Source organism: Embiotoca jacksoni, unplaced genomic scaffold (assembly GCF_022577435.1).
Source record: "Embiotoca jacksoni isolate LCO1_2020_lvr unplaced genomic scaffold, fEmbJac1.0.p SCAF_22, whole genome shotgun sequence".
In the NCBI taxonomy this organism is placed as follows: Eukaryota; Metazoa; Chordata; class Actinopteri; family Embiotocidae; genus Embiotoca; species Embiotoca jacksoni.
Genome location: NW_027185363.1, coordinates 2641616 through 2667997, shown reverse-complemented (window position 1 = coordinate 2667997; position 26382 = coordinate 2641616). Strand labels below are relative to the sequence as shown.

General features: G+C 43.1%; 1 protein-coding gene and 1 long non-coding RNA gene across 2 annotated transcripts; one reads left to right on the top strand and one right to left on the bottom strand.

The window, feature by feature from the left end:
• Positions 1-958: 958 nt before the first annotated feature.
• On the top strand, positions 959-13181 carry LOC138202904 (uncharacterized). The gene is made up of 4 exons (XR_011178682.1): positions 959-1043; positions 2619-2687; positions 3442-3541; positions 12774-13181. It is a non-coding gene; the product is annotated as an uncharacterized lncRNA (long non-coding RNA).
• On the bottom strand, positions 6644-25771 carry pax3a (paired box 3a). The gene is made up of 9 exons (XM_069157253.1): positions 25378-25771; positions 24487-24722; positions 23900-24029; positions 23509-23658; positions 14079-14278; positions 13166-13331; positions 12780-13000; positions 9039-9302; positions 6644-7842 (listed from the first exon to the last, which is right to left on the bottom strand). Exons 1-9 carry the CDS (start codon positions 25460-25462, stop codon positions 7825-7827), a joined length of 1470 nt encoding a protein of 489 aa, XP_069013354.1. The 5' UTR covers positions 25463-25771; the 3' UTR covers positions 6644-7824.
• Between the last annotated feature and the right edge of the window lie 611 nt (positions 25772-26382).

The following is a 26382-nucleotide window of genomic DNA, read 5'->3' as shown; positions in this document are numbered from 1 at the left end:
TATATGAAGTAGCCTACTATTCATCTTTTGCTGACAGAAGTACTCACTACAAAAAAGATTTAACAAAACATTCTCCGTCGTTTGTAGCCAACAGTGCCAGGTCAGAGCTGCTCCTCAAGACGTTTGTCAAAACCTTTGGCGACCCGTGCGTATTACAGCCGTGCGTATCGAGGCGGCCAGCTATTGGTAAAACTTTTTAGTTCGTTCCAAAACGACGGTGCGATATGATGTGAAGAACTGCTCGTCCTGGGGCCTCTTGCTATTATCATGCACTGACAGTTGACAAGGCGGGCAGGTCGCCTTCCTCATTTCCATCCTGCAGCGTTCCTTGGTCCTCGTCCTTGAAGACTAGCGCTGTGTCCACAACTTCACACGACCAATTAACGTCATCTGTAAGGGCCCTTTTAGATTCACAACTCTATTGACTTTTATTGAGTCTTCACTCCCCGGACAACGTCCCTGATCGCAGGTTCGGTTGCTGCGCTCATTGGCCGAATCAAACCTGTGTTGGTTTTACGTTTTTCGTCAAAATAATGTGGTTTTAATAATGTATTTATTGTTTTTTTTGTTGTTGTTGTTTGTTTCATTCAAATTATAAATTAAAGTACTCATACATCAGAATATGAACATTGTTTAAAATTTTAAAAAAAAAAAAAAATCCTGGGGATGCTTGGCGGATGATGCGCAATAAATCCGGCAACTTTAGTTTTTCGGGGAAAACAAGTGTACACTTTCGACTTAAATGCTTAACCAAACTCCTCTCTGGCGCCGCCGTTGGAAACAGACATTTTTTTATACAGGAAACAATCAAGCCATCCTCACCGGTATTGTATTTATGGTTACTTTAAACCACGGATGTTGCTGATTGGCGGCAAAATGCGCATGTGCAAGGGATTGCGCAACGCATTAGCAAGTTTATATTTTGTCGTCTTTCATGGCTCCTGTCTCAGGCCAGCAGTTTGCATTCAAGTGAGCAGGCAGCATCTTCGACTCCAGTATCCAGTTCTCATCAAAACATCCATGGATCGAACCAATAATTTGAAGTAAGTCTACAACAGTGTGATCAGCACATTACAGAACAGCGGCAGCAGCTCTATGTCATGTTTATACATGTATAGTGGCAGTAAAGTGTGCAGTACCTAGATAACTATGTTGATTAGCGTATCTGATTTGTCAGACGTGGGTGAGACAGACGACTCCAAATGAAACGGAAACGCTCTCTGTGCAGGCTCTTCCTTACCGAATGTGAATGAGCTGTCCATGGAGTGCGATTTTAACTCCTGAGCTCCATATTTATTTCCATTTTTTTTTTTACCATACTTACTGATATTTTCTAGACATTACAACTCAAGAGTGGTGCTGTTTCTCTCCTTTGATGGGACTACAAAAAAGTGGGGAATGATACCAGACATCCATATCTGCAATGTGACAAAAAAATAATGATTAGATTCCGTTATTATTACAAGGCAATAATAGCAAAGAGGATATTTCACTTGAGTTTTGCTGATTTTGCTCTTGCATTAACCTGTGGCTCTAACTAAACTAGAGATAATTAGCTTTACTGAAAGACATTACTTGTGTGTATTAGACATAGGTGTTTGTATTTGAGTGCCTTGCTTTTTCCAATGTGATGCTCCTATAGCTGAGCATGGGTGCTTGGAGAAACGGGCATACACATTATTATGAGCACCCATGTTGAAATCATGCTGTTGGGTGACCAATGAAGTTGAATAGAAAATGGGAGTTCTCACTGCCTCTGTCCGTTCATATTTTTTTTTTTTTGTATCTTCTTTTCTAACTTGTATCATCAGCTGGGGGGAGAAATCCTAAAAGTGCTCAGGGTAATGGATGATCCAGCTGCTGATGAAGCTGCAGCCTGTGACAATTAAGTGCACCTTCATCTGTCCACAGTCCCCTGTACGTTGTCTTCTTGTTTGAAGTATCAGTTTATCTAATTGTGAATAAACAAGCACTGTTTTACTAACACGCTATTTGTGAACTTTTAAACCAGAGCCTTAATTTAACAGCATCGGTTATACTTTGTAACATATAATTAACAATAACAGGAAGTTTTGAAAAAAATAAAATAATAATGTAACTGTTGGAGCAGTTTTTTTACTGCATATAAACAAACAAACAAATAAAAAAAAAAATCAACATTACATCACTGTTTAGTTTGATCATCCTTTGCCTTTTATAACAGCATCCGCTCTCCCTGGTACACTTGTTCACAGTTTTTTCATGTACTTGGCAGATAGATTTTTCCAGGCATCTTGGAGAAATTGCCAGTTATTCTGTGGATTTAGGTCATTTTATACGTCTTCATTTTAATCCCATACTGACTCCATGATGTTTAGATCAGAGCTCTGTGGGGGCCATATCATCGACTACATGACTCCTTGCTCCGTTTGTCACTGAGGATAGCTCTTTATGAATCTGGCTGGAGGTTTGGTGTCGTTGTCGTGCTGTAGAATGAAATTATAAGAATGTAAACATCTAAAAAAAAAAAAAAAATGATTACACCTCTACTCACTCATTACCACCTCAGGTTGTAGCAGGTGACAACACTGACAGAAACCAGTTCAACTGTGGATTTAATGTTGTCTCATCTTTACCAGCAGATGGCAGCATATCCCCACATTCCCACCACTGACCAGACTCCAGGGCCACCACCAGCTCAAATCACGGTACAGTCAGTGACACAGATCTCAGTTTGTGCAGTGAAACACATTTTATTGGAGCATCTCTTTCTTCACATGCACAAACAATGACTATTAACTTAAAGTCTGCTTTAAAAGGAGGTAAATAAATGATTTTAAAATATGTTTATAGCTTCTTACGTTAGCTCAGACATCTAATATGCCTCACACAGTGACAGTATCAGTAAAAAAAAAAAACGTAAACTGTCATCAGTACACACATGCGTTGTTACTTTGTATGTTTGTATTGCTGGCTCAAACCCTGCACCGGTAGAGCTGCGAATGCTTTGCAGCCTGAAGATCAGACACATTAAGCCTCTACACGTCTACCAGAGTGGCTGCAGCTACACTCTGAGAACAGAGTGCACAGCTCTTTGTTGTGAGTTCCTGGTTCGAAGCTCATAGGAAACAAAGTGACTTAAACCCGCGTATTTGTTCAGTCAGCACTATCTGATGAGAGTTAAATACTGGGGCAAGCTCGCTCAAAACATGAAGGCAGTGTTGTTTAGTTATAGGTGGGGTGCACACGTGGTGACCCCAGCACTTCATGGGAGGAGGATGAGACAAAAATGTAATTATGGGGCATGAAAAGGAAACAGGTCCCCGTGGCCTCAGGGACCGGCACAACCTCTAAGAGCGGATAGTTCAAATTAGACCAGCATTGTCCAGTCCCACCTTTGACCTTTTGAGATTTAATTGACCTACACTGCAGCGATGTAACCGAGTTTCTTTCCTTTCTTAGATGCCTATGCTTCCGCATAAATCACAGGAGAGGCGAATCATACTGTACCTGTTCAGCTGCCAGCTTGCTAATCTGAAGCGTCCTCCCTTTCCCCGCAAAGGTAACGTTTGCGGCGTGCAGCGTGCAGCGCAAATCAGAAGCGTGTGTTCTCTTTTAAGATCCTCTCCACAATCCCGCTGCGCAATTGAAGTTAATTCTACGTAGTGAGTCTTGGGTTCACGTTTCGCCACAGCTTTGTAAACTTAGATCATGCGGGGGTCACCGGGAGGTTGAAACGGCCCTGTAGCTGTGCGTCGAGTCTCCAAAGATCAGTTACATTGTAATGGCAAAGGAATGTTGCCCAGTCCCAGCTATTGCATGGAGCTTTGGCTCTAATTAGAACCAATTTGAGGGTGGGATGTCATTTTATCTTATTCACTAACATTGTTTATGTATGTCCATTTTAAAGGCACATTTTTTGGCTACTGTTGAAAATGTTGGTCTGACTGGTTGGACTATATAACTGACTTATTGTTCATCGTTTCATCAGTGAAATTACACCACTTCAAATTATAATGTGTGTTTGGATATTCTCACACTGTTTTTAAATTATCCGCAATATTTAAAGTTTAATAGAAAAGCCTAACGTTTTTTGTTTTTTGTTTTTTTCTAATCCAGTAGAATAATTTGTTTTTGTTAAATTAACTTCAAACTGAATTTACAAACAGGAAAATGAAAGGGCCGGTTAATGCACACTCACTCTTCTTTACACACACACACACACACACACACAGTGTCCAAGTTGTCTACACCAGCAGTCTGTTGAGGTATCCCCTGGTTCCCTGCGGTGTGTGCATGTCGAAGGCCCCGGTGTTATTGATCCTGATTGGGCCTCACAGGAGGAGATTCCGGCCTGCCATTGACCCACACGTCTCAGTGTTTCCACCCTCTCTCAGATCATCAGAGGCAGGCGTCTTACTCCTGCCTGCCGACCGACCGGCTGGCCGACCGGCCGGCTCGCGTGAGATTTCTGATTTTCAGATGGAAGGGAGTCGGGGGGGAGAGGGGGGAATGAACGTACTACAGGTTTTGCAAAATCACTAGCAGGTCTTGTCTGAGTGGTCTGCACTGACGTTTTTCTGGCTTGGTGACTGTCAAAACATCCCCCATATGCATCGCTCCTCCTCCTCCTCCTCCTCCTCCTCCTCCTCCTCCCCCGTCGCCTTAGAAAGCCTGTGGCTCACAGGCCGCTCTCCTCTTCAAAGTAAAACTTCTCTGCCATGTGGCCTGCGTTGGATGTTTGTGTTGTAGGCTGCCCAGTACTCATGAACTCCTCGTCAGGATCCTTTTTCTCCTCATCATTGCTTACGAAGCACTTAAGAAGTATTGCGGCAAGGAAGGAGTAGAACAGCATCACAAACAGGATGTAGAAGTAAGCGTTGTCATAAGTCTCCCTGGAATTGGAGACAATGAACACGTGACTAGTGTTGGACAGAGGACTCACTGTGGTGCTGGAAACAGTCCCGTTGATTTGGAGTCCACCGCCGATACCAGTGTCCCCGAAAATCTGTCGGCATCTGGTGAGAAGAGAAAGCAGGAGGGTCCGGTTCATGCTCTTTGTATCAAAGTCAGCAGTGGGAGAGAGGCTCAGTGAAGAATATTACAAATAAAGCTAAAAACAAAGGAAGAAAAGAGACAAAGGCAACTGAAAAAGGGCAACAAATGGCAAATGTAAGAGGCAGGCACTCACCATTTTAGGAAAGGCATGCTGGGAGCCACCCGCCCACTCTTCAAGAGACTTGATAAGGTGGTATTTCGGAGATAAAGCCCACTTCTTTCCTGTGCTGCGAAATATCATAAAAGCACGACTATGGCCTCCATTTTAGGACGATTTGTACAGAATTGTCATTTGTCATGTTGATTCGAAATTGATCAGTTAGTCATACATTCTAAGATGATGTTCTGGTCCAAAGTATTTTTTTTTTATATACATCCCTTTCAACTCTTTTTTTTTTTCCAATTTGCAACTTTTTTTTTTTTCCAGCCCATCCTCTTTGTACTCCTTCCTTCACTTTCAATTTGGGGGTTGGAAGCCGCAGAGACACTTGGATTGTTGTCAGCTCCGGTCAAGTAGTCTACTCATTTCAAAGAGTGTTGGGGTCAGAGGTTAAGTTGTCTCCAGTGTGTTGCTGCTTGACTGACACTCCGCTCCAAAGCAACCCTTTGGCTTTTTCACTCACTGTGTCTTACAAGTTGAGCACTTGTAAAAAAAAAAAAAGAAAAAAAAAGAAAAGTTTGTGTAGAGCAAAGAAAATAGTGAAATGCGATCTTGTCTTGATCTTATCGCTTTGAACACACAAACGGAGCATAAACAAGTGCAAACAAACATGCTCAAACACAGATTCAGAAAAATGTTAAAAACTTATTAAAGCACCGAAAAACCTTCTCATAAATGCTCCTTTTAGACATGTACTGTGAATGACATGGACAGCTGCACACCCGATCCTTAAAACTTGAGAAGAGAGGAGGAAAACAAAACGACCCGGAATGATAAAAATGCACCGGCCGTATCTGTAACCTTTTGAGAAGTCTGCCAACTGGGTGAACAGTGTTTTTGTTTCTGTTTGGCGCTGAGAGCTTGCAGCCTTCTGAACCCTGTATAGTCATGTCAGCGACCGAGGTCCCGGTGTGTCTGCGGGCTGCTGTGCTTATGTCATTTACAGCAGCTCTGCTTTAGTCATTAAGGGGTGTGAAGGAGCCACCAGGGAGCAGGAATTTGTCCAAAAGGAGTGTTTATGAAAAGGGATATATTTATGATTTAGTGCTGCAGGAGTGTGCATGAGGTGCACAGCACTCACAGAGTAGCTATTGTCACTCTGCTGCTTATCTGGATTTAGATAGAAAGTGAAAAACAGCTGGAAACCCACAGGACTGCAGCCTCAAGTCGCCTCAAGGCATCCTGCACAAGTCTCAGAAAATGTGACCAGAAATCAAAAAGAATCCCTTAGATTTACTACTGCCACTACTACTTTTATTTTCCTTTCATTTACTTGGTTTGCTGTCCAATTATTTACTGTTATGTTTTCCTCACCCGGCCAGATATTAAATTCTGGGCAATAACTGCAGAAGCCCTTATTTATTTACAATTTTTTTTTAATCCTTAAATTTGTCAAATTTAAACGTGAAGGTTTTTAATTTAAAATGACACCAATTCAAAATCACAACGTTTTCACGTAGTTTATTATAAATAGTAAATAGTGCTATATTATACACAAAACTTCTTACAACAAAATCATTTCACGCCATTGTAAATGAAAATTATACAAAAGGAAAAAACGTGAATAATGAACGTTGTGTAAGACTTAACCACTGAGGAGCGCTTATACAAGACGCACAGAAGAGACACTTGAACAACACTAAATAAATAAGAAATGGAACTAATAGTTCCTGATGGAAACTAATTTAACATGCAAAAAACAAAAAAAAAATTAACTGTCAAACTGAATAATGTATTCACTGGCAGAGATTTTTTTTTTGGCTTCATGACATCATGACTATGTTTGCTATTTTTCATCTGTTGATGATTTCCCCTGATTGATCAATGCATACAACCCAGAATTAATGACATTAAAAGGAGAGAGCATGTGTTCGAGGATATAATCAGGGACATTTGATCCGTGTTAATTTACATTACGTGAGGTATGAATGTATTGCACTTTCTTTGGGTTGCAGCGGATTCACTGTGACTCCACTTGGCTTCACTTCATGCCTTTTTACTGGTTCTCCCGGCATAGTCACATTTTCATCACAAGAATCACATCACAGTTCATGTCCTTGTCCTAAGACATCGTGATGAAGACATTCCAAGAAGAGCACTGCAGCTGAGCGTAACGCATTTTCCAGCCTTTTGATAACTATCAACCATGAGACACACCCTTCGCCTATCGAGCTGGGCCACAGAAGCACCAGGCGGCTTTAAAAAGTCCACCTCAACCTGCATCTCTGCCACTTATTACAAAAATCAAATACCAGGTCTTGAATGTATTTACTCCCCATTTCCCCATCCCTTTTGCTTTTCCTCATGAAGCGTGGACAACGAAGCGTGCTTGGTCCTCGGAGGGTGACGTGACGTACAAGCAAAAGCCAGTATCAGGTAACGGGAGAGGCTGTGCCTTTGGTCCTAATTATTCCAGTTGACCCCCTTTGTCGCCGTTGCTCCACCTCCACTTCAAGTAGTTTCTTTCCTTGCTGAAGGAGAACACGTCAACCCTTCCACCTCCTCCTGTCCCGTCTTGCTGTCCTCGGGGCTGGGGAAGTTGGCAGAGGCAGCGGGTGGTGGTGTTCTCCAGGGATGAATGTCAGCGTGGGCAGGCGAGCGTCTTGTTCAGGCCAGGTTGAGGGGCTTCATATAATGAACGGCACCTGAGGAGGACAGAGGACGACATAAAGGGGATTCAAGATTTTTTTTTTAATTTTATTCACTGTTAATCTTCTGATGGCTAACAGAGGAGAAAGTGTGAAAGAGAAAGTCAAATGAGAGGCGTGAAGTTGAGAAGAAGGGCTGCGGATGACAGGAGGCCTTTTTAAGAGTAGGTGAGAGCAGGTGACGGTGGAAACTGGGGTCCGAGGTTAAATAATAAAACTTACAGGTAAAGAGCTTTGGGAATATCTGCAGACCTTCTTTGAGTTTTGTGTGGTTGGTTGGTTTGCTGAGACTGAGCTTTAACCTGAATCTCTGGCACTGTTTCACTGATCAATAACAACTTCAAATCTGACCTCCAGTGGGACACATGGTTCTAATCCTGGCCTGCCAAGGGCCATAATCGCCCCCTGTTAAAGAGCCTCTTACCCTGCTTTTATACTTGTACACATATACTCCTGCTTCTCACATAGACATAGACACAGACACAGACACACACACACACACACACACACACACACACACACACACACACACACACACACACACACACACACACACACACATTTTACCAAACCCCCAAAAGCTACAAGTGGGTCTCTCCCAGGACTGGCTAAATTAATGACATCAAGATGTTGCCACTGATGGGCCAGTCAACATGTGGTAGTGTACCTCAGATCAGCCCCAACGGCATACCGCCCCCACCCTCACACACACCCCCACCCCCCTCCCTCCTGTCAAACACGCTTTGGGAAGTGGCTCCTTTCATTTGGGCGGCTATCTTTGTTACACAGGGGTCATTACATGGCTAGGTGAGCTACACTGAGGATTTGATGGGCAGGCTCATCATACGGGGTCATGAAAGGACAGCGAGTGAAAATGTGTGTGTTGGGTTTTAAGCATCGGGCCGCGTGCATAGGTCCAATGATGGTAATGTAAACTGAGGCAACCTGGCCACTAGCTTTCGCTAACACAAATGTAATTTCAGCGCAGCGCAGGGCGATTTGAGAAGCTCACTCATCAGAGGGGCCTGTGCAGTTAACATGGGGTAGGAGTTAGAAAATCTAAACTAAAGCACACAGCTAGAGCAGAGGTTATATAGGAGGATACAACCTCTCTTTTAAACACCCCTTAATCAGCTGGGAAGTCAGTATGAATCAGTATGAAAACCCCCTTTAGGCAAACAAAGTATATTTACCTTGCTCTGACTGTACTGTCCATACTGGTAGGAAGGGTGGTGGTCCACGGCGTAGGCTGGGGAAGTATAGGAGGGTGGGCAGTAAGACTGAGTGCTCGGCAGAGTAGGCATACTGGTCAGGCCTGGGATAGCCTCCAGGCGCTGGGAGCCATGACAGCTGGCAGCCATGCCTCCGTTGGGCTCCAGGCCTCCGGTCAGTGGAGAGAGGGCAAAGTCGCTCTGGGACTGATGTGGCACTCCGCCTGGGTTCAACAGGCCCATCACCTGAAGGGGGACACAGAGGGAAAACCGGGTGATTAGAATAGGAAAAGATGTTCTGGTTGCACCATGACATTCAAATTAAAATACATCACACAAAGTCAATTTATTCTCTCCTTTTTTTTCTTTTTCTTTTTGTTTTTACGTGATGCTTCAATATTCAGTCATCTTTTCCACTCCACTCAGGTGGGCCTAAGTGTAGGCCCTCTCTTTGTTCACTGTCAGAAATACATTATTACTGGCTTCCCTCACACATGTGGTTCTCTTTACTCCGCTTGACTGACTGGGGAGCTGACAGTGGCTAAAGAGTTCAATCCTTTAGCCAACTAGCGGTTTCTGATGGAGTTATCCTGTCATATTTATGGAAGTAGATGAAAGAAAATATTTTTCTTTCCTCTTACTCTTTCTTGTCATGACATTTGCGGACTCGTAGCATTTTCTTACAAATGGAATAAATAGAAAAGAAAGAGTCTAGATTTGGCCAAACTTGTAAAAACAATGAGAGTGTGATGTGTTTTAAGTGGAATTTAAGGAAAATAAAGTAAATGTGTACACTCATGAGTTGTATCGCTTTCTTTTACTTTCCCATCTTCTCTTGATGCCCTGAAATCACCGTGTCCTTGTGAGGCCCGGGTAAAGAGGCCAAAGGGTACGAGGGAATGAGGGGTCGGGCATGTTTGTGTATGGCTCTGAGAGCTACCTCTCCTGCGTACAGAGCCGTGTATGCAACCGTAGGTGTGTGTGCGTGCACGAGCAGGGAGCATTTTTTTTTTTTTTTTTGTTCCGATGTCAGGGGTGTCGGGGTATCGGTGATACATTGTGAGCAGCTGCACAATGGATCGCGTGAGAAGCGAAGTCATGAAAATGTCTTCGGAAATGGAGTGAAAGAGAGAAGAAGAGTTACAGTCCATGTAGGAGAAAACAGAGCTAAAGCCAAGAACCAAACCAAACACCCTCGGACTAAAGGAAAGGTGAAGAATAAGTAACAGGGAATGATGTAAAAACAAGGCTTTTCCTGATTGACAGCCAGCTGGCACACATACATGCACATGTGCACATACTGAGGTAACCTCAGGTGCCTTTAATGTATGTAATTTAAAGTTTGTCTGTCGGAGGGATCTGACCTCACACATCTGATATGTGGCCCGCCAACCAAACCAGCATTTCTCTTACTGCTGAGAAAGTGTGTATGTCAGGCTCTTCCACAAATTATTTGGATATTTTTAAATAAATAACAACGAATATATTCATTTTTATTTATGCACAGATTCTACAGATTAAAAAAATGTGTCACCAATAAATAGGAACAAGGCCTCGGTGAAAAAAAAAATGCTCATTAAATAATCTAATTAATTAAATGATCACTTAAAAATAGCAGTTTTCTACTGGCTTCAAATTAAGTTTTGTTTTTTTTCTATGTTCCTCGTGAACTTAAATGTAATGTATACATCACTTGGGTTTCCATGCATTTGTGTGCAAACATGAGTTTGTGTGGCATGCGCATGCTTGTGTCGGGTCTGTGTCTGATCTACGTGCTCATGCGTTCCTGCACTACAACTGAAACAGCAGCAGTTCCCGATGGTGTGTCTGTTTTGAGGTTGTTCCGGGGATTAGGTCTCAGGGGGGTGCAAATCCTGGCCGCTTGCTTCCTTGGTGAGAAAGGATTGCTTTGGTATGCACCAGATCAGCAGTGAAACGCCAGAGACGGGGGAAACCATCGGCCTGACTGCTGCTCCTGATGCAAAGCTAACTGCTCAGACAAGAATATCACCTATCTAAAGTAAATTATATCCATATCAAAACTCCATGGTGCTTTAATGTGATCATATCTGGAGTTAAATGAACCCCTGAATCTCCTGATGGATACAGAATAGTAGGTAGAGTAGCTTTTATAGACAGATTTGGAGTTCAGATGACCAGATAATACCAGGCTGGATTTGATAGAAAATCAACCATACTATGCGGCTATTTGACAAACTGCAGCTGTAAAGTTTTCGAAGTGCAAAGAGGTCTTCGTGTATTAACTATCAATGTCATAGAATTTAATCAATTCTCATTTCCTCTCCCTTATTACGTTAGAATCAGGAAATTAATTCTATCCACATCTGAAATGGAGAAAACTGTATTGCAATATACATTCAAACAGCTGCAATGAATACATAAATTAAAACAAATTAGCCAACAAAGTGAGTCATTTGCATAAATTACACACTTTGTTAGGAGGGGATAGATTTCTTCATTCCAATCAATTAAGACACTGGAACATTCAGTGATTGCAATTCCAGACTGAGAAAACATTCAGGGCACGCCGTCCGATGTGCAAGATGAGATGTCCACTCTGTACAGACCTTCCCACTGAGGTTAATGTCGAAACCATCCATGAGGCCTCTGTACCTTTGGCCTCTTTATTGGCGTTAAAGTCCCCTGGTGACCTTGTGGGTGTGTGAACTCGAACCACAACCGCTTACACGAAGGCAGCTACTAGTACGCTTGCATACCAGTTATGCTTCAACAAAGAAATTATCTGAAGTGCAGATTCTGAATTGGCAGAGCAGTTCAAGATTAAAACCCATCAACCGCTGACACTCTTTATTTCCACTCCCCTGTCTGTGCATACTTTTATCTGTCCAGTAGAAATAAAAATGTTTTAAAAGTATATATGGCTTGTTATTAAGAAGGAAACAACAAATTCTCGTCCATAATTAGAACTCGTATATCAAAGCAGTCAATTATAGCTTCAGCCAATATGGTGCCACCTACCACTTTCTGACCGAGCACCTGGCAGCTACAACGAAGCTTCTTGTTCTATACATCCTCAGGCATACAAATAGTAACAAACCTGCCTGAGGCAGTTTTTTATCTGTGCCTGACAGGAGTCTGAGATTCTCTCTCATGGGAATTAGTACCCAGCATGCATTGCATGTGGGCCGGCCACCCTTTGTGGCGGTTAAAAGCTCGTTTTACGCCTGTTAGTCCATCTTCTGGGCTGGTAGGGAGCCACTGATGGACACTGATGACTGTGTAATCGACCATAATTGTCTTTTCAGTTTTGATTTGTGTCATCATCCCACATCCATACATCCTTCCTGGTGTCTGGTCCCGTCTGTCTCCAAAGAATGACGTGTGCCACGTTTTAAATTCATCAAACTGTCTGTCAGAATAAACAAAAATGAAAAGCTACCGAGTCCTTTAGCCTAACAAGGTTTCATCAATGTCACCGCAGTGACACCTCCGAGGTCACACAGAAGTGTGTGTGTGTGTGTGTGTGTGTGTGTGTGTGTGTGTGTGTGTGTGTGTGTGTGTGTGTGTTTGTGTGATTATTATCCAACCATACGGTACATTTCATGAACAAGCTGTTTCCTGATATGATGCAGGTAGACAGATGTGTGTGTGTTTTTTGAGACAAATTAGATGTGTGTACAGGTGTAGTATGTACATGCATGCTAATGTTTCTTCATGTATGTCTGTGTGTTTCAGGCTAACCTGTGGGGAGAGGCTGTTGCTGATGCCCGGGTTGACACTGTTGCTGTGTCCTGTCGGAGCCACGAAGCTGTCCGAGTATCCTGAGAAGCTGTGTCGTCCAGAAGACAGGCAGTATGCCGAGCTTCCATCCTGGGAACCCGCCGATGAGCTGAGCCCGCTCTGGTGCACGGAGGTGGGTGGTAGAGGCTGCGGCCGGTGGACCGTGCTGGGCTGCTCAGAAGCTGATGAGCAAAACATTCGACTTAAAATCCCATGTTGCGTAAATCAAGAAAACAAGTGACTGTTATAAGAACAGATTTCATGTCATCAAATCTGCTGATGATTCAGTTCCAACATTTTAAGGAATAAACGTAAAAGTATATTCGGGTGTGTTCAGTTGTGCGCACCCTGAGCTAGAGAAGTCGGAGGGTAGGGGCTGTCTGATAGCTGATAGGACTGCAGGCCTGGCATAGCTGATGGAGGGAAACCACCTGGGATGAGGTGGTTAAATGCCATCAGCTGATTGGCTCCTGCTTGCTTCCTCCACCGGGCTCTTCTGTTGCTGAACCACACCTGAGAGAAAAACGTAGACAAGCGTAAGAAGTGTTTATTTATCTGCTAACCTAACAAAGGGACTTCACACATACAGTGCCTATATGGTTTGCTATATTTGTTATTGTGCTTGGTGCCATATAGATTAGATATAGATATAGATATATACACACGCGTGTGTGTGTGTGTGTGTGTGTGTGTGTGTGTGTGTGTGTGTGTGTGTGTGTGTGTGTGTGTGTGTGTGAGGCCTCTCTGTTCCATTACAGGGAGCTGAACTGATAGAGATCTTAACATCTGGAGTGTGCAGTGAAACCACAGACATTACATCTTTGTGCGCTACTGCGAGTCACAGGGTTCAGATAACGCCTGAGGGCCTATATTAGCAAACTATCAAAAGCAAGCATCTATTTTGAGATCTTCAAATCGCCCTTTTGCTTAAACTTTGGCAAAAATTGGAAGCTGTCTTCACACACAGTGGCTGCAGTGTATCTGTGTCTGTCCGTGCACAGAAGGGGTCTAGTATGCGGTCAAGGGTTGTTGGAAGGGGGTAACACGTGTCTAATGGCTGTAAGGAATGTGTGGCAACATCCTATGGCAATTTAACGCACACATGACACATATCCATGACAGACTGACACGTTGCTGTGCTGTCAAGATTCGGTCTCCGGGACTTTGTGGTTGAAGCACACGCGTGTGCGTCTGTGTGTGTGTGCGTGCGTGCGTGCGTCTGTGTGTGCGTGCGTGCGTGCGTGCGTGCGTGTGTCTAACCTGAACGCGAGCCTCCGTCAGTTTGGCCCGCTGAGCCAGCTCCTCTCGCGTATAGATGTCGGGGTAGTGTGTGCGTTCGAAGGCCCTCTCCAGCTCCTCCAGCTGCTCCGCTGTGAAGGTGGTCCGACTGCGCCGCTGCTTCCTCTTCAAAGGCAGGCCGGGCTCAGAGTCCACGTCGGAGCCCTCGTCCGAGTGACTGGCTGCAATTGCAAAACAAACAGGCTGTTACTTCAACATTCATATGTGCCAGGCTCATACAGAATGAAACTTTGTAGTCAATACTAAGTTGGGATACAATGGCCAGATCGGAGACAATAGATTATGCTGAGTACAACACATGGTGCAGAGCCACTTTAGATTGTGTCCTCCTGCTCTCTTAAACTCCTCAGTGATTCCTGAGGGGATCAAAAGCCAGAGGCTGCTTGAACATGGATTAAAGAGGACTAGATCCCTCCGGGGCATCGATTCCCTGGGACACTGTGTCTCTCACAGTCTTAGCCATGCTGTGTGCTATGCCGATAGGGTCCCATAGTGAGGGGAAGGCAGCCCTTCGCAGGTGCTTTTTAATCTGTTTGTTCAGTTGAGGGCAGAAGAGAGCGTCTGCGTAACTGGGAGACATCTATAGGGGTCTAATTCAGCAGAAGAAGGCTTGAGACGAGAGACAGAGGACTATTTCTTCATTTTGGGGGGAGGGTTACCCGTCTATTAAATAATGATTAGGCACCACAAACTAGCGTGACAGCCTGCCATTGTCCACCATTACATGTGTCCAATCCCGCTTCTCTTTCTCAGTCGTACGCACTCTCACAAACATGCATCTGCTGCGTCTGGGCTGTGGGGCTTTCACGCCGTGAATGTATAGTCTATGACAATGTGTCAAACACAGATGGACACAAGACAGAAAGAGTTCGAATCCATCCCAGAGGGACCTCTTAAACCTCATGAGGAGGGTTCACTGCACCTTTTCGACGTTGAGACTATGCAGCAAACACCTACGCTGCGAGAGAAGAAATCAGGGACTCAAAAGCAGGGCGAGACAGGTGTAAGCAACGACCAAGCAGCAGAGGACTGAAGCTCTTCTGTTTTCCCCCAGACTGCTCATTTTCCCTTTGCCCACCAGATTGAAGGCTTTAATTAAAAAGTGCCAAGTCAGACGTGGAGGGAGGGGCACCGGGATCTCCCCTTGCCTCTGGAGCCTTTGGAGCCAAGCAGGAAATGTTTGCACCGGTTGCCAGTGTGTGTCTGACCAGGCATTACACACGGATTTGGCCTTTGGGAATGCTGCTGCGCTAAGGACCGCCGGCACACAAGATTCTGATGCTGAGAAGAGCTCTTTATTACATTTGAACCAAAGGGCGCCACGCTGGCATATAGACTCGCTGGGGATTGGCTGGATGCTTCAATACTCCTGGAGCGTGCACTATGAGTTTGGGATGGAGTTTGTTTAAGTAAAGTTGTGGCCGGAGACCAACTGGAGCAAATTTTATAATACAGCAGGCGTTACGAGAAAGCCACACAGCATGAAAGTAATACTGTGCCTCAAAGTTATTAGGCGCAACTTCCATTAATCAACTTACACCACCAGAAGAGAATAATAGAAAAAAAAAAAAAAAAAAAAAAACTGCACGTGAAGTAACATGCAATGTCAATACCATTTTAATGTTGAAGGAAGAGAGAGAGAAAGAGAGAAAAAAAAAAAAAAAAAAGGATTGAAGAATGAATGACGGAGCAGAAACGAAAAGATTCCTGAAGGAGGGAAGGAGAGCTCATAAAACTCCTCGGAGGGGAAAGATCCCCATTGGCACAGTAACTCATGTTAACTACAGGGTTGGGGGTGGATCTCTTCTCCTTTGCCCCTTTTATTTCTGTCTTTTGCTCCCTTTTTCCCTCCCTGTTTTTATTATTAGTAGCGACAGAGAAAACACTCCGTCACAGACTCTCCCTTAATGGCAAACGACAGTGTTGCTTTTGTCATCCTCTGGCTTGCTCTTTCTCTTTTTCTCTCTTCCTCTCTCACTCTCTGTCTCTTTTTTTTTTTTTTTGGAAGTGATGTGGCCAAGCCTTTGTATCTTAGCAGGGAAAAGCCTGTGGCAGGGCTCTATTGGACCGATTACCACGCTCCATCTGTAGGAGCCATCAGGGACGCCCGGGCCCGCATTCAGGGGCCTGTCACCTGCCCAGCAGGGGAGTGGGGTGGGGGCTGAAGGGTGAGATGGGGGGCTGTAGAGCCAGGGGCTGAGTGGGGGAATGAAGAGTGGGAGGGAGAAGAGGGGTGCACAAAGGGGTCCAGAGAAGGGCCACTGGGGGCTGTGGAGGGGCACAGCAGGGGAGCACCCCTTCATCCCCTCCCTCCACGGCCCGAGGTGCACAAAGTTGGGGGTTGGGGAGTAGAAGGGTTGACATGGAGAGGAGATGGGAGGCTGAAGGCACCTGAAGAAGATGCTGGGGAAGCGGTGTGGGGTGCCAAGCTGAGGCAAATAGGGCTACTGGTCATTCTTAAAAGTGGGACCTGTCCTGTCCATTCACTTCATTTCTCTCTTTCTCTGCGCTCACCGTGTCGCCACAGCCACATCTTTGACATTTTCAAACAAGGCTCTTGCGCTGCCGTGGATCAATTTATAAGGCACGCCGATGCAGAAGCAGACTTGTTCCCACACATTCCCGGCAACAAACGACAGAAGAGGATACTAAACACACAAAGGGAGGCCTCGACCTCCTTACTTAAACACCCAAATCAAATTTTACGCTGCAGCTAAAGCACTGGGGAGCTGAAAATACTCCATCGCCGCTCACAGTTTGTCTGTGGCTCTGACAAGAATCTTAATGGAAAGATAGATTATTATCCCACAAGCGGAAATTGAGGCTGCTGAAGAATTATCCATAAAACAGTTGTTTCAAAACAAAGTGGGATGTGGGATAATAAACTAATAACAAGCTAGTTTAGATAGCAGAGTAGATATGGATGGTATTTAGTACCGTTTAAAGTGTTCAACAAGTGAATTCAACAAGTGAATTCAACAAGTTCCTTTTCCTGACCAGATACTTGTAAAAAAAAAAAAAAAAAGAACTAAACAGATGTGCATAGAGATACATAATACACACTCTGACATCAACACAGAAAGGACAATGCAACAGACCCACCAGTCAAGGTAAACAGAACCATGTTGATCAATAGAGGAGACTGACAGGCAGGGAAGATAAACTCCAGAGGGTCACATACGTGAACTTGAGGAACGTCCAGTTCCATTAGCTTCACCTGCAGCAGGAGCGCCTCGAACAGGCCAAAAAAAACCCAGAAAGGATTCCAACTGGGAGGATAAAGACTGCTCTTGTTTATTGCATGGACAACCTCGGCTAGGACTCGTCTTGCTAAGCGTTCACCCCTCCCCACACACACACACACACACACACACACACACACACATACATACGCACTACTTCAAGAGACGTTAATATGAAGAGACATGCACAGGCACACGCAACCATGTTTCTGTGCTCGCATGTGCATACGAATTCACACGTAGTTAGAGATGACAAAAACTGTAAGCGGTGGAACGTGTGACAGAGAGTGTGAGAGAGACTCATATTAAAGGAAGATGTACGAAATTGTGAAATGAAGGAAAACTGATGAAGCCGCAGAGAGAAAGAGAAAGTGAAGCAGAGCATATGGGGAAGTTTATAGCCTTGTCTTGGTAGGGGCTGGCTAGCCCTTCCTCCGGGGACTGTTAATAGAGAAGGTAATTGAGCTGGTGACATGTGTTCGCAACACAAAACAAAGGGCAGAAGAGACAAATGAACTAGCTATTTGCCCAGGGAAGTAGATTTGGCCCTTTCAGGACACAGAGCGTAGTGCGAGTGGGCCACTGAATAAAATAGTGGCATGCCACATAGAGCCAGAGCGAGCAGATGCACCGGACGAAAAGAATAGTTAACTGACAGCTTATGGGCTCAGCTGGGGTTAACAGTTAAGGGAAAAATGGGAGTGAGTGGGCTGCTCACTTGACTTGCTAAAGAGCCCCCAGCAACCCTGCAGCTGCCTGGGAAGGGGGGGGGGGGGTGTCAGATAGAGAGAAAAAGAGAGGGAGATGATGATGTGATGGACAGAAAAAAAAAAAAGGAGTGAATAAGTGCAGGAGGTTGGCACTTAACTGACAAAGAAATAGCTGGCGATATGAAGTTGAAAGATGTATCTCTGTCTAATATTGGTGCGGTGACAAAAAGCCACAAATGGCCCTGCATGGCTATTATGCGTGCCCAGTGTGTGGTGGTTATTATTTAGTTCCACTGTGGTGCAGTTAGGTGACAGTTTCACGGTGGCATTTCCACCCTCGGGGCAGGGACAAAGCGACTGCAAAGAACCCACGCAGGGCTGCAGCAACAGGCCAGTCTGCCGCACGTTCCAGTCAAACAGAGAATAACCAGCAGAGATCCACATCAGCCCGGCCTCGTTTGGGGCGAGACGGACAACCAAACCATTCAGAGAAGCCAGTGTAACATTTTCAAATACCAACAAAACCTCAGGAAGTCTCTGCACTGTAAAATGAAAATGATCTGATTCCTTGGTGGGAGACACACTGATGGTAGTTTGTCAATTGATGTCTTTTCCCCAAACATTATTGTAACCTCGTCTTCCTGGGGCCTGATAGTTTTAACAGTCAACTGACCCTAGGTTAGCCCCTGACCTTTTCACAGCAACTGCACAGCGCTGCAGCGAAGACGGCCTCACCACTGACCCTGCAACAAAACTTCACAGACACTCTACAGCTAGAGAAACCATCATCACATTCCCCACTTTGTTTTTTGATCCTACAAACACAGATTCATGATATATTTTTTTTGGGGGGGGGGGGGGTTTAGAATATTTGCATGCTGATTTTGAGCTGTATTTTTTTGACAAATAAATTCTGTAAACTAAAATACACATATCCTTTAAAACGTATATGTTAAATGTCAGTGCCTATTTTAGCGGATGTCTTTGTTCAGAGAGGAAAAAGGACATTAATCAAAACAGCAACAGAGTTGTGCTGGCGTGTCCATAATGTGCAATGTGCTGGACGAAACAGCTCCACAAAAACTGAGGCTAAACAAAGTTAAGTGATTGACAACGCTGTCTGGCTTTACTCAATTAACTATCCCATTGTGCTCCTCTTTGCAGAGTCCCCTTGGCCCCGACCCTTTTCTCCTCGCGCTCCTTTATCCTCCCCATCACAGAGTTTTGCTTGGCTAATACTTCCAAGGAAATAGAGAGCTCTTTTTCTGCTGGGGCTCCTCTCCTTGACCTTCTATTGCTCATTGCTTCTCTTTCAGTCACTTCACAGTGTCTTTGGGGTTAGTGGGGAGAATGTGGAGAGTACATCAGCGCAGAGGGGCCGGCTCAGGGCAGGACCCCAGCCCATTACTTCAAAGTTGGCCCGCATTCATTAATTGTCCTTTGAATTAATATTGGAGGATCACAATGAGGGTGCCAACGCAGAAAGAGGCTTTAATGAAGCATGGACTCCGCATTCAGTTGCAGATCAGCCAGTGTGGATTTTTTCTTTTTTTTTTTGGAGAAAGACAGAGCCAACACAGAACGTGAAAGTGTTGACTATTTATATTTGAAAGGAGAGACAGAGAAGAAGCATCTATCTATCTATCTATCTATCTATCTATCTATCTATCTATCTATCTATCTATCTATCTATCTATCTATCTATCTATCTATCTATCTATCTATCTATCTATCCATCCATCCATCCATCCATCCATCCATCCATCCATCCATCCATCCATCCATCCATCCATCCATCCATCCTTCATTCATCCATCCATCCATCCATCCATCCATCCATCCATCCATCCATCCATCCATCCATCCATCCATCTATCTATCTATCTATCTATCTATCTATCTATCTATCTATCTATCTATCTATCTATCTCAAATACATTGTGAATTTTGGTTTATTTTTCCCAGCAGTTCTTGGGATAAACAATTATTACAAGTACTATTAACACAGGAAAACTCAGAATGAGGCCGACATATAAAATTCTCCATTATCCAGCCCTGAGAGGAAAATGGAAATGTGGCTGTAGCAGACATTCCTCTGGTTGCGATGAGGCCTTCTGTCTCCTCCAAACCTCCAGTCACAAGTTCTAGAAAATCAACATCTATCTGTGTGTTTACAGTTCTGGGTTATTGCCATGCTGCTCAGATGCCTTTGCTCTCTGTGTGTGAGGGAAATGTATCTGTTTACATTCTTCGATGTCTCCTGACAATATAAGTTATGAAACTTGAAAATTGGATTAGATGGCTTGGATAAGGCGGCCACATGTGGAAGTTTGTTATTGTCATAATTTCTACTTCGGCGACTTTTGAACTGAACGTATATTACATCCACATTTTGACTGCTTTTAAATTTTGGTACACCCTGAAACACAAATATAATCTTTCTGCTCGCCTCACTCACCAAATTTCCCTCATTTTAAATCCATGCCAACTTCACAGGGAGCCAGTAACCCAGTTTATTTACACAAACAAAGTCCTACTCAGCTCCTTTGACAAAAGCAGCTAAATCTTTCATGTTTTGTCAGCACTTGATTCCTCCTGTCCCTCTGGCTATTTGCCTGCCTCCGGACAATAGAGGCAGGAGAATGGCAGCAGATTGTTGGAATGCACCTCAATGAAACCAATTATTACATGTTGACTGCGTTCACCATGGCAGATTTGAAAGAACTGGGCTCATTCATTTTGGCACTGCAGGACTCCCTTTAAAGAAAAGTTATCCCTTTGACTGTTTGTATTTCTGAGCTTTCTTTTTCTTCTTCTTCTTTCTGCCTTTCACCCCCACTGCCATAAACGGCTCCTGCAAGAGTGGCTACTCCTCTTTCACCACTTTGGTTACTTTAATTAGTTAAATGAGGCTAAAGGCTAAAGTGCTAACAGTAATAAATTGAGGAAAGGGTGCTACTAATCAATTCAGACCTCACAATGGCAAGAAATAAATTATTGGCATTGTTACATAATTAAATTTTGCAATTAAAATTATTTAACAAAGATACACTGAGTTGGATATATTTTTACTTTACCTACAAATGTGATAAATGGCACAAATAATGATTTTTAAACTGCTCAACCATGCTGTGGAAACTCTGTACGATGCAGTAAATTCTACCTCCCCAACTCAAGAAAAAAAAAAAAAAAAAAACTTAACATCGGATCCATCCCAGCAAATATCCTCTTCCCACAATGTTCCAGCTACTTACTAATGCCATGCAGACATGGGGCTGCTCAGTATACTTTATCCCACAAACCTTAGCAGTCCCTTTTCCCAGACAAATAAATCTAAATGAGTCAGCTTTGATCTTAGCACTTAAGGAAAGCCAACAATAGTGGTAGAGGAGAAAGGGGCAGAGAGCAACAGGCCTCTCTCCACCACAACAATAGCCTCTGCAAACACCTACTTAATCAATATTTGGCCAGAAGACACTCTCTCAGTCCCCAAACCACCCTTTTCACATTCTAATGAAGTGCTATAAAAGAGAAAAACAACAACTACTTCCACAAAGAGACACAAGAATGAAATAGAGCTCTCAAGAATGAAATAGAGCTCTTCTGTATATCAATAGGAAAAGTGCTTCAGAGCTGTTTGCATGTAGGATGTCATCTATTTGATGCAAAATAGTTAATGTTATTTGTTTTCTTCCAAAAAAACAAATCCTATTAGCCAAAAAATTATTAATTAAAGATTTATTAAAAATTCAAATTTTCTCAATACATGTTTTTTTAGTTATATCAAATACACTCCTTAAAGTTTAATCCAATAATTAAAAGATAACAAATCAGATTAACAAGATGCTAGAGAAGATGGTACATCATAATTTAGTGATAACTTTAAACATTTCCAATTCGAATAATCTGCTCTGTGTTCAAATGTGTTGAGTTTGTTTTTTTTAAATCCGAAATTAGTTTTAAAAGTTTTGGGGAGTCCGCTGCCTAATCAATATACGGATAGGTCTCGCCTGGTATGAGGGAGAGAGGGAAGTGCCCACAGACACTGCATTAAATGTGTGCGCCCTAGGCGGAAAGGAAAGGGGCGGACTTTGTCTGAGATGAAAGTGAAGAGAAATAAAAGGTTTGGATTTAATCTAGTGAAGAGAAGGGTTTCGCTGCGCTCACTGGCTGAAGGCGTCATGCTCGATGCGCAAAGACAAAAAGCAGCGATAAAAAAAAAAAAAAAAAAGGTCCGTGGGCAAAAGTAACGGAACTGTTCAATTTTTTTTATCTTGGCCTGGCTCGAATTGAACACGTTTCAGGCTAAGTTCACAGGCCTTTAGCCAGCTGTATTAACTTAATGTTTGTTTTATTTGTATTTGCAGAGTCTCTAAAACTCAACAAACGTCCGAAAAAAAAAAAAAAAAAAAAAACTGCAACAACAAACACAAATAATAAAAGCGCATCATTACATAACACTCCAAAACACCACTGTTCCTAAAGGACTCCTCGTCAATAATTAACCATAGACTGCGTTAAGTCTCCAACAGCAACCTTTCCTTTTGCAGTAACACTCTTCAGTCCTCAACAGGTCGTAAATCAACAGGTGTCTGCCTCAAGTCTGAGCTTTCCTCTGCCTTATCTTTTTCTTTTCTCACTGTAAACACTGAGGCAATCCCCACAAACTGGCACTTTTTTGAGCGGTCTATAAACCAGGTCGCGCTGGGCCTATTGCTGTCCCTGAATAATTCATCGCTCATTGCGGGTTCATAATGTCTTCTCCCGGCCTTTTGTCACCGCACTTTTTTTTCCTCCCTTTCTTTCCCTATTTTGAAAGGCCTTGGCATCTTTTTGTACACCACTGAGCCGCTCACTGCAGAGCTTGGCTTTTGTGCGCGTCAAACTGAGGTGTGAGCCTCAATGGACTCTCCATGCTTTGTCCCCTGAAGTTCATCCTCAAGTGTCCGATTAAGTGTAAAAAAAAAAAAAATTTAAAAAAAAGTTTCTCAGGCTTGGAAGTTAGACAAATGTTTGATTTTTTTTTTTTTTAAGCTATTTGCATATTTGTTAACTCGCGCGCGTCTAAACGCATGCGTAAACACCTGATGCTGTAAAAGTCGTCCAAACACTATTAACATGATCATTCATCTGATAGATTTTATTCATTAAAGTAGCCTAATAATTACAGTATTTATTTTTAACGTATTATTATTATTGTGAAAATTTCATGCCAATAAATTGATGCTGACGATCCAACAATCCACAAGTCCACTCATTTCACCTGCCTGAATATCACTCAACAGCTACACACAACAAAACAAAGGTGCCCGCAATTGAGCCACAAATAAAACAACGAAAGCCAGTCAGACGCACGGTTCCATATTCCCATTCATTTCTATTTTTTAAAAACCTTTAAAGGCACACTATAAAGGCACACATAAAAAATAATGAACTTACATCTGTCTCCCAGAATGCCATCGATGCTGTGTTTTGTCCGCGGTTCGTTTTCCTCCATCGCCCTCTTCACTACTTCATCCTCCTCCTCATCCTCCTCATCCTCACCAACTCCGCCGAATTTAGAGCGCATGATGCGGCTGATGGCGCTCACTGAGGAAGAGGGAAAGGTTTGGACAACAATAAGTTAATAAAGATTGTATAATAAATGAAACATGGTTCAAAAATGTTCCTTGTTGACAAAACCTATGACTGAAACTTGAATTGTGCTTATTCTGTCCAATTAATATAAAGGTGTTTTTTTGTTTTTTTGTAGAGTAGCCTAATACGAGCCAATCATTCTCACATCCGTCCTGGTTTATTGTTTATTGTAACATTTCAGACGTTGGCCTACCTGAGGGGACGTTGTTCCTGTCGCAGATCCCATCTTTCAGTAGTTTGTCCCTGATTTCCCAGCTGAACATGCCCGGGTTTTCTCTCTTGTACTCCTCGATTTTCTTGTCCACCTCTGGAGACGCGGTTTGCTTTCGAGGGAAGAAGAATAAATGCACTTTTTTAGATCAACAACCACATAAAACACAACTGAACAAAAAGTCTGTAATTTGCAGAAAATTACGATTTAGGACGCCAGCAGCTGCCACACCATAATTTGAAAAGCTAGAAAAGAGCCAGTTTTATTCACGTTTATATTTTATATAACCAAAAGATTTTCCACAATGTTCCGTTGAACTCCGTGGCTTTAAATCAACTGTTTAATTAATTAGTGAATTAACGATCGCGAATTCACAGATTATATAACTAATGTGTTTCAGCAACAGTTGAGGTGAAACCATTTTAAATCATGTGCCACGGTGGGAATATGTTGCCGAATTTTGAAAACCTGTCCTGACTCTCTGATGAAAATCACAACTGGAAATAAAATGCACTGGTTGTTGCTTTCGTCACATTTCTGTAAATGTATTACAACTTTCTCTCTCTCACCTTTGGCTTGCTGCCTCCAATGGCCCCGGGCCTGATGGAGCCTGTCTCCTGGTACCGGCAGAGGATTTTGGAGACGCACCCGTGGGACACTCGCAGCTGACGGGAGATGACACACGGCCGAATACCGTGATGGGCCATCTCCACGATTTTATGGCGGATGTGGTTGGGGAGAGGTCTGCCGTTTATGAAGACACCACCGAGCTGGTTGACCCGACCCTGTCCTAACGGGGTGGAGACTGGACAGCATGGGATTCAGTTTAGTAAGTGGGAAATTCACAACTTGTAGACTTCAATGTGTTCTGTCATTGTTTTATATACCCTACTAAAATAACAATAGTCTATATTTATATTGGTGAGGAAAAAAAACACACAATCTGATATGCCCGTCTAATAAAAGCAGATAAACTCTCAAAGTTCAATCAAATATATCAAATCAAAGATTTTACTGTACTGCAAAGCTATCTATAAAAACGAATTTTGTAGGTTTTCAGCCTAAATAATAATTTATTTATTTTTTAAAGTTAAAACGTTCCACCAGTGGCGTGAAAGAGCCGGAAAAAAAAAATCTTAAAATTAAACAAAGCATGACATATTTATAGATAGAATTTTTTTTTAAAAAATATGAACATATAGGTAAACAAAATATAGGCTATATAAATAGGTATAGGCCTGTATGTATAGCCTACAGTTTTAAAAGAAATCATTGCAGCACTGTTCGTTTGCTTGTTTCGTAAAAGTACACTAAAACTTCAAGATTGCCACAAGATTAAGAAAAGTCGTTATTAATACTATTTTTGCAGGTTTAAAGTTGGTCAGAAACTTGTAAACTTTGCAGAAGTTCTTTCAAAGTTTTCTTGAGATTACGAGTAGCAACTAGTGTCGGTGCCCTACCTTCCAGCGAGTATCCTCCCCGCGGGTAGTTCTGGTGCGGAGTCGGTCTCATCATTCTCTGTAAACCTCCTGAAAGCGCCGTCATGATTCCTGACTTTGTGTCAGGGAACACTTTGAGTCAAGCTGCCCGCTTGTCGTCTTTAATTCCCCCAAATAGCCTTTGTTAGTTAGTTTACTTCAGTTCGCCTTATCTACAGTCGCGGGTCTCCTTCCCCTTGAGTAACAGGTTGCTTCGACAGGAGCGAACTGAATCCCTCCTACAGCTGTTGACTGCTATCCAGCGGTGGACCTGGGCTCAGGGACGAGTTTAAAATCAGCGTGCAGTTTTCTAACAGTCCTGCGAGGATTGAGAAGATGCTCTGAGACGATGGATGGAAGTCAAACATTTTATCTGTGCTCGTTGTCCCCTCTGACTGCGCGATGCGCGCGCTGATTGGCCAAGGACCCGGACGTTCGGAGGCAGGAGGAGCTCTGTGATTGGACAGCAGGACTCCCTTCTGTTAGGATTGACCTCACGAGGTCAGCTTGTCGTGTCACAAGCTTCTGTGCATTAAAACTTCTCTCAAAGACCACAACTTATGATAAAAAAAAAAAAAAAAAAACAAGTTAAATCAATGCATCCCATTGATAGTTATTTCCCTGCCTCTATTGAGATTTGTATTATACTCCTTGCTGTCCATGTGAGGACACTTCAGGTCCGTAGTGACGGGCACAGGTAGAGTATAGTGCCCAGCTACCACATATAAGAATATATAGGCCCATATATATCAGCATATGTATATATTAATTTATATAGACTACGTCATTTCCTTGGGCTTACATTGAATTAGATTGTCTAAAATACAAATACCTATCAGAGGATAGCATTCATACGTTGATGATACTGCAGGTTCACATACACACACACACACTCTCTCTCTCTCTCTCTCACACACACACACACTATTTTAAGACAGTAAATATTATGGAAGAAACATATTAAGAAACACAAATTTTTTTTAATTT